General features: G+C 53.8%; 1 protein-coding gene across 4 annotated transcripts in view; it reads right to left on the minus strand.

Moving 5' to 3' along the window:
- The window catches only part of TTC7A (tetratricopeptide repeat domain 7A), a 117,053-nt gene that overhangs the window by 8,996 nt on the left and 94,757 nt on the right, over window positions 1-13,300 (minus strand). For 3 of the 4 annotated variants that reach the window (XM_010984035.3, XM_064494521.1, XM_031466962.2), the window contains 2 exons: window positions 11,876-12,010; window positions 4,338-4,540 (listed from right to left, as the gene is read on the minus strand). In XM_010984035.3, coding sequence (XP_010982337.2) covers window positions 4,338-4,540; window positions 11,876-12,010 — 338 coding nt within the window. The remainder of the gene's footprint in view (window positions 1-4,337; window positions 4,541-11,875; window positions 12,011-13,300) is intronic. The other variant, XM_031466961.2, reaches the window with a different exon arrangement.

The raw sequence follows: 13,300 nt of genomic DNA on the forward strand, positions 1-13,300 counted from the left end.
GTGAGGGTAGTGGGAAGCCTCTGGGGACTGGAGTGGCATGCCCCAGTCTGGAGAGAGGGAGGCAAGAGGCTCTGGAGCCATCTGCGGGTGGCCATACCTTTGATCCCCAAACCCACTTAGCAACAGCTACTCTGTGAGCAAGGAAAGATTACAAGGGAATAGTTCATCGCCAGCTCTCATCAGAGAGCAATGGATGACAGAAACACTGTCTTTCCAGGGGCATCTGGAGAGAGACTAGGCCGGATCACATGGCCAGGACTACTTTAGGAATCACATCCATGGGAACCACATCACAGGAGCCTAAGCTCACGCAAGGCAGTACCCCCACTGCTGCCTGAGAAGGAAAGCATTCTGGGGAGACTGGGCAGTAGGAGCCCGGAGTTCTGTCTCAAGAAGAAAGCATGACCAGGGGCAGGGGCCAGTGAGAAGCAGGGAAGCCTGGCCAGAGAGGGGTCAGGAAACTTTACCCCCAGCATCTGTCCTTGGGAGAGGAGGGTGGGGTGCCACCCACAGACACAGGTGCAAGGACATAGCCACACCTGCCTACTCCTGGCTGAGGCTTTCAAGCTGTCACTTGCAGTGAGACAGGCTGCACCAAAGCACCCACCCTCCCAACTCAGCCCAGCAGAGAGCAGGGAGAGTGAGTCAGTCATGGCCAGGGCTAGTGTGATCCTCCCACCATCAAGGTCAGGTGACCTCAAAGGAACCCCTTCTTGGGAGGGCTCTCAGTGACTTGACTCCATCAGTCAATCCTGGGCTCCTTGCCTTCCCCAGGCAAACCTGGTCCCTTGGAGGTCCCTTCTCAGCCAAGCTGCTGGAGCCGCCTCAGAAAAGCACTGTCACCTGAGGGCCAACTCCTCTGCTGATCTTGGGAAGGACCCTGCTTCCTTTCTCAGGTTTCCTCGGGGGCAGGCAGGTAAAGTTCAGGTTTCTCCTTCTTAACTAGATTCTTCTACCAGAAAACTAAGTTCTTAACACCTAGGCTGAGTGAGTATGGTTTCCACCTACCTGGAGACTGAGCTGGCAGAGACCATCAGGCCCTGCTCCTGGGTTTTCACTGGGCATTTCCATTGGCAGAGAACATGCCTTTTTCTTTCCACTTCTGGCAGTCTCCTGAAGCCACCTGGCCATGCCTGAGCCTGAGCCTGATGGAGGAGGCAGCCTGCGAGACCAGAGCTTGACAGCACAGAATCCTCTTGGAGGGACCCTGCTGCATGCACAGTGGGGCCTCTTTGCTGGCACAGCACTGCTAAGGAGGTGTCTCTTTCCTGCCTAAGCTGAGCCCAGGGTGGAGCCGGAACCTATGTCCCCCTACACCGAGGGCCAGGAGGGCAGCAGGACAGGGAGAGCAGAAAACATACTTCTGAGCCAAAGTTCATGTTCCTGGATGCCTGAACCAGGGTCCTGAAAGCAACAGCCTTCCCTCCCAGAGGCTCTTCTCTAGCTGGTCTCTAAATCTCCTGTCCCATCTCCTGTACACAGCCACAGAGAGGCCCTAAGGCCAGCCTCCTGGTATCTGACCATCCCGCCCTGAGAAATGCAGGGCAGAAAGTGGCACCCACCCAGCTGAGTCTAGCTCTGCCCTCCTCTCCCCAGACCTCAGAGAGCGGGACTCAGCCAGCATATCAGAGGGCTCACTGAGGGACCCAGAGCTCTTCCAGCCCAGGCTTTGGGTGGCCATGCATCCCCTTCTCCTCGTACCTATCAGAGGCTGATGTCCTCACAGAGCCACAGGGTGTGATAAGACCAGGATGTCCTCCCTGGGAACCTACCTTGGCAATGACTCTAAGGTGGGGAGGGGTACCGGTTCACCTCCATATTCCTTGCTCTGGATAATTCTTCAAGGATGCACCAACCTCTGGAGTTCACAAAGCTGAGACAACTGCTATGTCTCTCTCTCTGATTCTCTACTATTTTTACAATGAATCCCTTACAGAAGTGCAAGCTTAGACCGATGGGTAGAGTAGCTCCCATCACGTAGTACCACAATGAAAAAGATCCTAAAGTCCCATCTGTGATCGGTGGGCAAAAGTGCTGATTAGTGATGCCTGTCACTGGTGAGGGACTGAAGCATGGGGCATGGTAGCGCACGTGCTGTGTTTTGCTTTCTCTGACACTGCACTGCAGGCTTTTAGAAGCACTTTCACGTGCATCACCTCACTTGATTAGAACAGTGCTGGTCTAGGAATACAGAGAGTATTATTCATTTACAAACGGAGACATCAGAAGCATGAAAGTCAAGCATATCTTTTCCTACATCACCCAAGTGAATTAGGGCCAGGGCCACGGTTAGATCCCAGATGTCCTGAATCTAAGGCCAGTACAGGGAAGACACGTAGATCAGGGAACGCTGGAGATCAGCACGCCAAAGTGTTTGCCTGTCTTTGGGAAAAGAGTGCTTAGTAAATCTTCCCCAGGCCTGCAGTGTGCTATTCTTTATGCATACATGTGGGATGCTGGCAAGAAGAGAGGGTGAGAAGGGGCTGGACTGCCCACGTTGGAGCCGACTGGCCCTCTGGTTGCTTGTCACTTTAACAGTGGGCAGTCCTTGCTCCAATTGCATCAAATCAGCAAGGCACCCCGGGAAGAGAAAAGGGACCACTTCAGAAACAACTGTAGGGAGCCACTCTGGACAGCTATTCAGTTACCATGGAAACCCACCCTTGGAAACTGCTTCAGTTTCAAGAAAATACCTACAAACAATAAGCATAAATGAAAAACGGTACACTGCTGCTTCAAAATTGTACTCGTTATTGGATTTGGTCAGGTTTTCAGCACTGAGACGGCAGGCTCAAGTCCACGAGCATGGCAGGAAGCTGCCGTCTGCCTGGCTGCAGGCCTGAGGACAGAGCCCACATCCTCCCCACCAGCTCCCTAATCAAGTTTCTGGATGTGACCTCCCGGGAGGCATTTATCAGAGGAGCTAATATCTGAAATGCAGGAGGAAGGAGGATGAGGCTTGCAAAAACCAAACATTTGCTAAGCAGACTGGAAGGCAATGGGAGCCACGTGGAGGGGAACCTGGGCCGAGGTGTGATGCCACTGAGCGGGCTTCCTCTCCCTGACTCTGACCACTCGCTCACGTGGGCCTGAGCCAGAAATCCTTTAAGAAGTTGGGCAGTGAGAATAAGGGCTGAAAAGGGAATCTCTGTTCTGGCCTGTTTTTAATGACTTTCAGGGTTAGCAGGGACCTTGTAAAGATGACCTGGTCGAGCTCCTCTCCCACGTGATATTTACATTCTTTGGGCGACATCCTCACCAGGTGATTCCTGAGTTTGTGCCTGGACTATGCTATGAGTTCAACCATTTTTCCTGATAACTGAGTTGACGTCCAACTCTTCTTAGCTTCTACTCCTAAACAAATCAGACCCCTTTCAACAACGACAACCCTTCAGCTGTCTGAGCCATTGTCCGGATGCTTCTGTGTTCTCCATATGGCAGACATCAGTGATGCCCTCGTGACAGTTCTCCTCAAAGAGCTCCCACAGTGGGACATCTGATGTGGAACCCAGACCGCAACAGGAGAGGACTGTGTCGCTAACTGTGGGCTCCTAAATGATACCTCAAAAATCACTGTGCGAATGCAGGCCTGTACGCTTTGAGATCATTACACCTATCCTGGTATCTCCTCTCTGAAAGCAGCTAAAGAAGGCAAAGAAAAACCTGGGGTCTACTATACCACCTGTCAGAGAGGTGTTCCCTGGACCAGAGAATGCCCACTGCACAGGGAAGTAAAACTGAGGTTCTGAGAAGGGGATGACTTGCCCATGATCACCCAGGAAGAGAATGGCAAAGCCAAGACCAGAGCACCAATATCCTGCCCCCAGCCTCCAAACCTTCCCACAGGAGAGTCATTGAGCCCTGGGCACCCAACTCCTGGGCTCCACGTCCTAGGATTAGGGGCTGCCAGCCCCTATTGGCACCCTCGGAGCCATTCTCAAAGGGTGCTCAAGTTGGGCCTGACATGACAGCCTGTTCCAGGATACCACCTGAATCCCACAAGGAGGCATGGAGCTCCTCTGAAATGGGGGAGGCAGCCCAGTGACTAGAGAGGGCCTGGAGGCCTCCCCAAAAAAGGCATTTTGGTATTTGTCTAGCGTTTCCAGGGCAAGGATCTGATGTGTAACAGTGACAACCTCTAGGGCTAGACGGCCTTACAGAAACACAGCAAAAGGTAACAGCCAATCCTCCTAGATTTTTTCGTCAACGCAGACAGTCTCTGAAGGGGAACGGTCTGCTTCTATAAGAAAGATAGTAGAGCAGGGAGGAAGCCACTCCCCCAAGACACCAGGGAACAGTGGCTGCAGGGCATTTGAGGGGGTGCGGGGCTGACTCACCAGGCTGTGCATGATGCGCACGCCATCGGGGTTCACCGTGAGCGCCTCCTTGTACAGCTGCTTGGCCTCCTCCAAGCTGCCCTTCATCTCAGCCAGCTGGCCCCGCATGTAGAGTACCGAGTGCGAGGTGGGGAAGAGGCCTGCCGCTTCCTGGATGCAGAAGCCCGCTTCCTTGAGGTGTTGCTGCTCAATGAACAGCTCGGCTGCAAGACCAGAAAGGCAGGGGAGGTGGTGGGAGAAGTCAGAGGCAGTGGCCCCCTCCCACGAACAACCTCCAGCCCCCAGAGTTCAGGAACTGGTCTTGGGTGATGGAAACCATCCCACTGAGTCATAGCCCAGGATGGGCTTGCTCTGGGGTGAGGTCTGAGAAACCAAGCGATAGTTTCAGAGCGCACGCTCTGTGTCAGGCCCTTTGCTACGTGCTCCACACAGACCATCTCAGCCAACACTCACAAAACCCCACAGAGCAAGCACTTCTATCACCCGCTTCAGAGAGGAGGAAACTGGCACAGAGAGGATAAGGAACTCGCCTAAGGCCACGGGGAGAGGCAGTGACGGAGCCAGGTTTGCACTGGGCTGTCTGACTTCAGAGCCTGGCCGTGGGGACACGGGTGGGGTGGGGGGGTCCTCCTGCGGCTAAGCATTTACTCAGGTGACTGACTTTTTTCCAGTGTCCCATCACTCCACTTGTTCACCATGTGTCTGGGGACAGCGAACTGGACACAGACGTGGTTCTCCAGGGAGGGCGGCAGACCAAACAGCTAACTCCACCCGCGTGATCAGGAAGAGGGGAGCCAGGTGATGCTGCCAGGGACAGGTGGGGGGATGAGGAGTAAGGAGGCCCAGGGGGTGCGTGCGAATGGGCAGGGTGGGGTTCACACCAAGGAGTGCTGGTAACAACTACAAAACCACCTGCACTTACCGGAAGCATCTTCTTTCATTTGTTCCACATGTGTCTGGGAGGGAAGCAGGTACCCTCATGCACCCCAGGCTAACACACCAGGCTGAGAGAGGGAGGCCCTCACCCTAGTCCTGCAGTGGAAGGGGCTCCCCAGCAGCTCCTAGCCTCTCTCCAAACCCTGGACTGTCTGCTGCATGTAGGAGAACAGGGGACGCACACGCTTTCCTCCAACAGGCAGGAAAGATTTGCCCCACAACCAGTTTGCCTTCCTCCCCTAATCAGTACAACATGCGGCAGTTTCTCCAACCCTGGGCCAGCCCACACAAACACACATTCAAACCCACGCCACACAGGTACCCACCTGCCGTAGGCACCTTCAGAAACGCGGCTCCTCGAGGGGCCATGCAGCCCACCCAGCCCTCAGCTTGGCTGCCCCTTCTGGGGCTGGTGTACCACACAGGTGGGAGGGGGCACAAAGGGCGAGCAGAGCCTGGCTGGTGACTTTGCCAAGAGCTGAGGTTCCACTAGTTCAGATTAGGTCTGGGGTAGAGCGTGGATAACAGACTTCCCAAAGGAAGCGCCCAGAAAGAGGTGGAGAACCCAGGCAGCCCATCTTGTTCCAACAAGAAGCAGGGAGGAGACCTCAGGAAGGCCCCGACTATAGCACACAGCACTGGGGTACTCGGCGCAGACATTACCTAAGGTCCACTGTGTAAGCAAAGTAGCTCACCACATTCTAAAATACTGCCGACGGCTTTCTGAGACGGGCACTCTCTACTGGAGATGAGAACCGGGGAGAATCAGAGAATTAACTGAACACAGAGGAGCCAGGCTCCCATGATAAGGTGAAAGAGAGAAAACACAGGCTCTTGTCCTCGGAGACAGCCTGAAATGGAGACTCCGAAGGCGGAAAGTTCAGGAAGGCCAGGCCAGGAGGGGTGGGCTCTGAACCCAGGGCCTTGCAAGGAAGGTGGGGTCAGGGGTTTGGCTGTCTCAGCCTGAGCTCTCTCTGCTCCGCTGTTATGCCCCCTTCTAGAGCTGCCACCTGGGGCTCCCAGCAGGCTGTCTTCATACCTGAGTGCACCATGTCCAGCTGCTGAGTACTGTGTGCCTGGCCCCCCCCTGGAGAGGGAGAAAGATCAGAGGTGGGGGAGTGGAGCAGCTGAGCCATCAAACCACTGGAGGGACCCAGGGCAGTGGAATGACAAGTGCCAGCTCTGAGTGTTCCGTGCACCCAGATGGGGGTCAGGTCAGCTGTGCTGGTGTAGTCAGGGAAGTCTTCCTGGGGGAAGTGGCATTTGAGCTGGGGCCTGAAGGCATAGAGGCACTTGGACTTGCAGAGAGAAGGGAGGTTGTGCCGACCCAGAGGGCTGGGCCCCACGGTGGCAGAACTTTCAGGGTCCTGGAGGAGAAGGCAGAAGCCGAAAGAAGGAAGTGTGTGGTGTGTGTTGGGGGTGGGGAGGCCTGTCCTGCACGAGCCCCGTGGCAGCTTCCTCCATCGCCAGGAGCTCAGCTCAGAGGCAAGGCTGTCCACTCCCCTAGACCTTGCCCCAGCAGGCCCGCCTCGGGCCTGGCCCACTGGCCCACCGGCCCACCAGGTCCTGGCACAGCTCATTAAGCTGTTTACAACTTGCTGCCCTCTCTCCCAAGCCCCATCTCTGGAGGCTGTCCCTGGTCCCTCCCTTGGGAACTTCTCAGAGTGCCTTCACGTCAATAGATTTCAATTACAGGGATCTCCAGCCCCCACCTTCCTCAGGGCCCTGGGCCCTGTCCTGGCCACACACCAGAGAACATGCCTGAAAAATAGGTAGGGCTGCTTTGCTCTGATGGACTTCATTACCAGTTAGGCAGGAAACCAGATGACACAGAACAGAGCCAGAGAAGTGAGGTCTCCCGAGGTCTCCTGGCCACCTTGCAGACAGCCCCTGGCAGGCCCAGCCTCCAGAATGGGGCCCCTAACCTGCACACAGCCTCACACATCTGGGAGGGCTGCAATGCACCCCTTCTTCCTAGCCTTAGCGTCCCTGAACAGTTGTTTTACCAAACATGGTGCTCCCCAGACAGCTGGCCTGGGCTGCAGCAGGAGCGGCGTGGCACTGTGCCCGCCCACTGCCCAACCCTCCACCTCCCAGCCCTGGCTGCCAGGGCCCGGAGGTGCCCACACCCATCCCGGACTCCCTTGGCCAGGGCTAGAGGAGCAATCACTGTTACTGGATTTTCCTTGAATTCTCATGGTCGAGTCCTCACTCCAGCAAACAGGGGCTTTGTGGCCCTCAGTGGCAGAGGCCCCCTCTGATCCCCAGTTCCTTCCCTCTCCCTCCTTTCTGATTTCCCACTTCTCTTGTCTTCTGCTCTGCTTGCTCCCGACCTCCTCTCTGGTCTCTCTCGGTTTTTCTCTTTCTTCCCTCCATCTCCACCCGCCCCCTCCATGCTTTCTCTCAGCAGGCTCCAAATGGAAAACATCTGTTCCCTGGAGCTTTGCAACAGTCTCTCTTATTATTTTTTTCTGAGGCATCCTGATCTAACCCTGCACCCAGAGCTGGCTCTATCCTTTCTGCCAACCTTGCCAATGCTGAGCCCTCTTTACAGGGAGGAGGTCCTTGATCGGCTCATCCTGGGCTGAGGAGCAAGGTGAGGGAGGGCCCAGGCCACACCAATAGCCTCTTGGGAGCCTCCCCAGGTGAGCTGTGCTTCCTAGAAGCCCTGAAACCCCAGAAAGGAGGGGGTCACCCAAGCTAAAAGGACAGAAGCCCCTCAGGACAGGAGAGGTTAGGCCTTCAAAAGAATCCATCTTGAGCCCCTAAACTTTCCCCTAAAGGAAACAGCACTTGCCCATGGAACAAACCCTCAGGACATAAGGAGGCCCAGAATAAAGGAGAAGGAAGGGTGGAGGAGGGCGGGGGAGGAATGACAGAGGGGTGGGGTGGGGTGGGGTGGAGTGGAAGGGAGAATGACCAGGAGAGAAACACAGAGAATCCAAAGGTCTGAAGGGACTTTTTGGCTTGCTCTGAGAGCCTCCACCCCTGGGACCCAACCGGAGCACTGTTTGCTTCAGGCCACATGGGCATCAAGGCTGTAGGGGCCTGGGCTCCAAATTTCCTGTCCTGGGAGTGAGGAGGGGGTGACAGGCAGAGAGCAGGGAAGCAGGGAAAGCAGGAGCAAGGGAGGTGAGGACGTGGGAAGCAGGCACAGAAGGCCAGAGGGAGAAGGGCGGGGGGCCGGGAGAGAAGGGAGGAAGATAACGGAAGAAATGAGGAGGAATGAGGGAAATCCATTAAGTCAGAGGAGCACGTGGGACCCAGGGTCAGACATAACTTCTGCCTTGACTATAATCTTATAATAAATATGCTCCTTAAACACAACCCTGACCGCCTCCCCCCCCGGGTCCCCAGGCTGCCCAGCCTACAGCAGGGGTAGATTCTGTCTCTAGGGCCACCTAAAACGCCAGTGCCCGGCCCATGTCAATCTGCCGTTCGGGATTCACTCCAGGACCAACAGTGCAGGGGAACTCTTCCGACAGCATCTCCCTCAGCTCCCAGAGATGCGAGCTGCAGTGAGGGGGAGGGTGGGCCATCCTGCTCTTTAAAGTGCCTTTTGACACTCAGGATCCTGGAGCATCTGTGGGGCTGGGGGCCTCTCCCACTTTCACACGGACCCACTGCCAAAGAAGTAACATTTTTGAAACTCATCTCTGGAAACCCTCTGTGACCCTGCTTCTCACATCAGACTGGAATGAGAAGGAGGCTTGAAGAGGGAGGGAGGAGGACGAGGGCTGGGAGAGGACCGATACATTTCCCAACCTGAGAGTGGGTTAGTGATGGGACTTGCTGCCAAAACAGAATGGGATGCGATTTATCTTAAACTAAACCAGGGGGGGGTGAGCTCATTCCAAAATGATAAAGGGGGACAGTTTTCCCTTCCTGGAAATTTGCTGCAGCTGGTGGAATCATCAGGCAGGGTGGGTGGGCATGGGGAGTGCTGATGACAATACTCAGCCTGGGCCAGGCAGTGGGTGGGGGCTTAGGGAGAAGTTACTGCCTTGGTCATCTGCTCCAGGCAGACCTTCATTCAATGGTGCTCAGCACATGTGTGCTGGTGATGGTGGTCGCTAGGGGCTGGGAGAGGGCTCAAGGAGTGAGATTCTCCAGAATCCTTCCATGCTCAGAACCAAAGACCTAGGACACCTTCTGGCTTCCCTTTCTGGCTGTGGCAACTGTTCACCAGTCGATCCCTCCTTCCTTTTGTAATGACAGATACCCTAACTTTTAACAGGGCATATGGACACCCAGAATAATGACATTTCCCAGAGTCCTTTGCAGCTGGGTGTGGTCATGTGACTAAGTTCTGGCCAATGAATCATGAGGGGAAGTGACATATGCAAATTCCAGGACATGTCCTTCTAGGGAGGGGGTGTCCCCTTCTCCCACTCTTCCCAGCTATGCCTTGGAATGTGAGTGTGGTGGAGGGCCACCTTGGATCACAAGGACAAGAGTGACACCCCAGTGAGAGCAGAGCCAGCAAAACAGAAGGAACCTGGGTCTCCAGACCAGGAGAGCAGTGCCTTCATCCCAGCCAAGGCTGCCATCTCTGAATTATTACAGGAGAAAAAAGAAGTATTTACCTTTAGAAGCCATTGCTATTTTGGATTAGTCACCCCCCGCCAAACCTGTCTCCTAATGCCACATTGCCCAACCCTTCCCTGGCACCATGTTCCAAGCATTCGGATTTGTTCTCAGAGTTCTGTGTGGGCTAAACATCCAGGATAATGTCCAGAGAAGAGAGGTTAATGTGCAAATTATTGAAGGGCGTGTTTATACTGAAATTCCCAAGTCTAATTATGGGCTTCAGGAAGGCCTTTAACCTTACGTGGAGTCACCAGAACATACTAGCATCCCCAGCATCCAGCAGCATCTCTGAGAAAGCAAGCAGCCTTGTGAAACACAGAAACCCTGTCATCTGCTGAGAGCAGTAAACACGGCAAATCATTAAAACGAAAGGTCTTGGGAGCTCCAGAGTAGGCAACATACAATTCCAAAACCAATCACTCACACTGATCCATTCCCTGAAGCTGGCCAAGCCCCCCGGTGTGGGGGCAGCATCCCAGGCCTGTGGGGGGGGGGGCAGTGTGCCCACTGAGAGCTGTTCCAGCTGCATGTCTTGGAAGGAGACAGAAGCATCTTTGCCTAAGAGGAGGCCTTGTTTGTTATCCCTCTGGATTTTTCAACATTCCTCTTCCTACTTCAGAAGCAACAAGCTGACCGTGAAACACAGCCCCCACACATCCTAGCCTCCTAAGGGAGCCTGATAATGCTAACTGGGGCAGTGTCTGCATTATTAACATGCTTCCCAGTCTAGTCTTTCTGTGGATCCTGGTCCAATTTTTTTCCCCCTAGATTTAGAACCTGTGGAGGGGAGAGTGGGGGCGTACTGCATACTAATGTGTCCATATGTGAAATCCATGCAGCAGGGAACCTTTAGATTCTCAGTCACAAGCAATTCTAACTCCGACTTGAAAAATCCATAGGTCTCAGGAATGGAATATCTATCTCAGTCTCTTCTCCATCTCCTCTTGGGGGTTCTTGGCACCACCCACTTGGTGGAGAGGGGGCAGAGAGGAGGGTAATCAGAAAAAAGGTGAGGAGCAAGGGGGCATGTTGGCCTGGAGCATTTTTAGGATTTCCCTTATCCTATCATCTTTCTCTTTCTCCCGCTGCTGCTGCCATTTTATCTCATTCAGGCACATCTCTGCCTTGATTCTCTCTTTTCACTCTGATCTGGCTCTCACACCACCACTGGATTAAACTTTTCCATCACTTCCGGGGGTCACTCCTCAGCATCCCTTAGCCGAGCACCGAGGACCCTCACTGCAGTTGGTACCCCTCTGCCTTTGCTGTCACTGTCACCACCACTGCAGTGGGCAGGACAGAAGCCCAGCACCACTGGCCAAGTACCTGCTAAGTGCTGACTGCTTGATATGCACTAGCTCATTTAGATCAGGACAGGCAGGAAGTGAGCTGTGTGACTGTAAAGCTGCCTGCCTCCCTGACACTAACATGCTCAAACTCCACCGTGGCAATGGTGCCGATTAGCCATCAAGAGAGATTGTTACCTGAATGGCGACCCATTATTACCAGCCCTCTGCTTTCAATGAACTCGACCACCAGACCTCACTTTCTTGGGGACCAGCACATTGCTTCTTCTCTTGCTATCCCATGGGCTCTTGGGATTTGAGTCCTATAACTACTTCTACTCAGGAGAAGGTAGGCAAGGAGGAAGGATGCAGCCTGTTTCTGAGACTAAGACTATGTCTGTGCAACCTTCCCTCAAGTCCCCTTACACTTGTATTTGCCACGAGAGAACCTTTCCCAGGGAGGCAGGCACTATCACCATTTAGTGGAAAGGAAACCCGCCAAATGACAGATTCAGTGATTTGCTCCGGCCAAGCAAAGAAGAAATAGCTGGAATTAGAGCTCCTGCCTGGTTCCTGATTCCCAGGCCTTTCCATGAGTACTGCAGCCTGTGTGATCTTTCCCAGGGGTCCCCCCAGCCCCACACTCCTTTCCACAAGACAGGACACAGCTCCAAAAACCTGGTGGCATGCAGGCAGGTGGGTGTCACGGGGGCTGGGGACACTCACCAGCCTGGAGCCAGATCTGTTCCAGCGTGGTCCATAGCTGCATGGGGCCCTGCTTCAGGACCGAGCTGGGCACGGTCAGCTCTGACATGGCTTCCTCCAACCGGGACGCTGCGATGGACGATGCCCGCCGAGAGCCTGCAGAGCAAGTTGGGAGGGGCTGAGCTGCAGAGCTGGAAGCAGCCACCCCATACCCATGCTTTCTGGGAGAGGAGCTTTCTGAAGGGCAATCAGGCTGTGAGTCCACTTCTGGGAGTCAATCACTAAGGAAAAAACCTTGAATGTTGGCAACGGTGGGCATTCTATCACTGCCTGTGATACTGAAAACAGAAATGACCTGAATGTCCACCAACTGGGACTGATTAAAAATAAGAGAGTGTAATCATTTAAGACTATGCAGTCATTAAAATAATAACGTATAAATAGGGGTATCGATGCAGAAAGATGCTGACATTGTACAGTTCAGTGGAAAAAAACAGATTGCAAAAGGGTATGATCACATTTTTATAAAAAAGAAAATATGAGCATGTTTCTGAAAGTCTGAAGGCCATTTATCTGGGTGGTGAAATGATGGACGGCTTTTCCTTTCTTCCTCTTCTGTGGTTACTGTCTGTTTTCACAAGTGTACGTTACTTCTTTATAGGAAGGTCCCATCTGAGGTTGGGCTGAGAAGGATCTTTAGGGAGCAGCTCAGGCCAGATCCTGTGCCCCCTGGAGAATTTCTCCTCATGGCAGTTGAGTGACATGGGTCCCTGTTCAGGATATATAAGCCGTTGACATTTACAATCCACATGCAGGTGAAATGCGAGCACTTCTCTCTCTGAGGCAGTAATGGCTCCAATAAACTCAGGAGACCTCGGGGCAAAACACAGATGATTTCAGTTTATAAAGTGAGCGTATGTGGAGTCCTGATAACTCCGTCCGGTTTCTTCCCTCTCTAACTGCAAGGACGCTTCGCCCTCCGTCACCATTGCCTCCTCGGAGTCAGCAGCTCCATGTCCAGCCTGGCGCTCCTCAGACATGCCTCTCAAGGCAGGTGCTGGGCCGGGCTTTGGAAAGCAGCTCCATCACTTGACAACGAAGGCGCAACTTGGATCGCAGCCACCGAAATGGAAAAGATGAGCAATGCTTCCAAACACAACTCCCTCCTGCTTCCACTCCCGTGACTAATTCTCCTGCTTTGTTTCTGAGGAAGGTATCCCCTTTAATCAGGTCCTGGGTTAAAACACGTAAGTTTGCAGATCTGGAACTTGTTTTGAATTTCACAAGACATGGATGTTAGGATGAGTTTTTCCAGGAAACAACAGTCACCTTCCGGCTTAGAGCTGTAAATATAAGCTCAGCCCATTCCTTTCCACTTGATCTACTAAGGACATTATCATAGCAGACCTTGGCCTTGAGCTTTTAGCCTAAGGGGAAATGGTTTCT

The sequence above is a fragment of the Camelus dromedarius genome, chromosome 15, assembly GCF_036321535.1.
Source record: "Camelus dromedarius isolate mCamDro1 chromosome 15, mCamDro1.pat, whole genome shotgun sequence".
NCBI lineage: Eukaryota > Metazoa > Chordata > Mammalia > Artiodactyla > Camelidae > Camelus > Camelus dromedarius.